Source organism: Merops nubicus, unplaced genomic scaffold (assembly GCF_000691845.1).
Source record: "Merops nubicus isolate BGI_N331 unplaced genomic scaffold, ASM69184v1 scaffold7315, whole genome shotgun sequence".
Lineage (NCBI taxonomy): Eukaryota > Metazoa > Chordata > Aves > Coraciiformes > Meropidae > Merops > Merops nubicus.
In genome coordinates this window covers 84190-85380 of record NW_008608922.1, presented here as the reverse complement: position 1 = coordinate 85380, position 1191 = coordinate 84190, and the positions used below count along the sequence as shown (strand labels likewise).

General features: G+C 48.8%; 1 protein-coding gene across 1 annotated transcript in view; it reads left to right on the top strand.

Moving 5' to 3' along the window:
• PRDM1 (PR domain containing 1, with ZNF domain) overlaps positions 1-966 on the top strand; it is a gene marked incomplete at its 5' end in the record, with an annotated part of 10522 nt that extends 9556 nt beyond the window's left edge. Inside the window, one exon of the mRNA XM_008940419.1 lies at positions 300-966. Within this exon, the coding sequence (XP_008938667.1) occupies positions 300-856 (557 nt within the window). The remainder of the gene's footprint in view (positions 1-299) is intronic.
• Between the last annotated feature and the right edge of the window lie 225 nt (positions 967-1191).

The following is a 1191-nucleotide window of genomic DNA, read 5'->3' as shown; positions in this document are numbered from 1 at the left end:
GCAGCCACTCCCAGCAGCCACTCCCAGCCCTGGTGCAGCAGCATCTTGTTGGGTGGCAGGATCGCCTTCCGCCCACTGGAGCAAGGTCTGCATGGTGCCGTTCTGCCCTCGGGCCATGCTCAAAATGCTGCTCAGCCATACTGAAATAAAAAAGGCGGGGATTTTCTTCCCTTGGTGAGAAAGTGTGGAGGTAGAAGAAGCTGCTGCTTCATCCTGCCGTCTCGTCCGAGGTCTCTGCGATTTGAACCGTGCAATCCCCTCCCACTCATTCACTGTTTCTCTGCCACCCCCCACATTAGGCAGCACCAGCAATCTCAAAACCCACCTGCGGCTCCACTCCGGAGAGAAGCCTTACCAGTGCAAGCTCTGCCCGGCCAAATTCACCCAGTTTGTGCACCTCAAGCTGCACAAGCGTCTCCACACCCGGGAGCGGCCCCATAAGTGCATCCACTGCCACAAGAGCTACATTCACCTCTGCAGCCTCCAGGTCCACCTGAAAGGTAACTGCCCTGTGGCCCCAGCCTCTGGCCTCTCCATGGAGGACCTGAATCGGATCAACGAGGAGATCGAGAAGTTCGACATTAGTGACAATGCCGACAAGTTGGAAGAAGTGGAGGACAATATCGACCTGACATCAATCGTGGAGAAGGATATACTGACCATGCTCAGGAGGGAAATGGAAGGAGCTAATCTGAAAGTGTCTCTACAGAGGAACCTGGGAAATGGACTTGTCTCCTCAGGATGCAACCTTTACGAGTCGTCAGATATGTCAGTTATGAAGTTGCCTCATGGTCACCCGCTACCTCTGTTACCTGTAAAGGTCAAGCAAGAAACAGTTGAACCAATGGACCCTTAAGACTTTTTGGCAAAGTGATTTTTGTTTTTTTTTTATTTATGACTTGGCAAGTCAGGGTGCCTGTAGCAGTTGCTTGTACATAGTTTCGATGCTGCAAAGCAATCTTGGCTTACAGTAGTTTCCCTACGCTCTCCAGCTGAAAGAAGGAACTCCAAAGTTGCTGTTTTCTCAGGGCATATAAAGGGGCAAAGGACTGCGTGTTGCCTCGCCAGTTAATAAAAGACAATCATCTATCCATAATTATTTTTTCAATGATAGTACTTCATAATTTATTATGCAATTAATCGTTCTAAAAGCAATAATTAGGAAAATGTTTACAATGACTGGAAAATTCA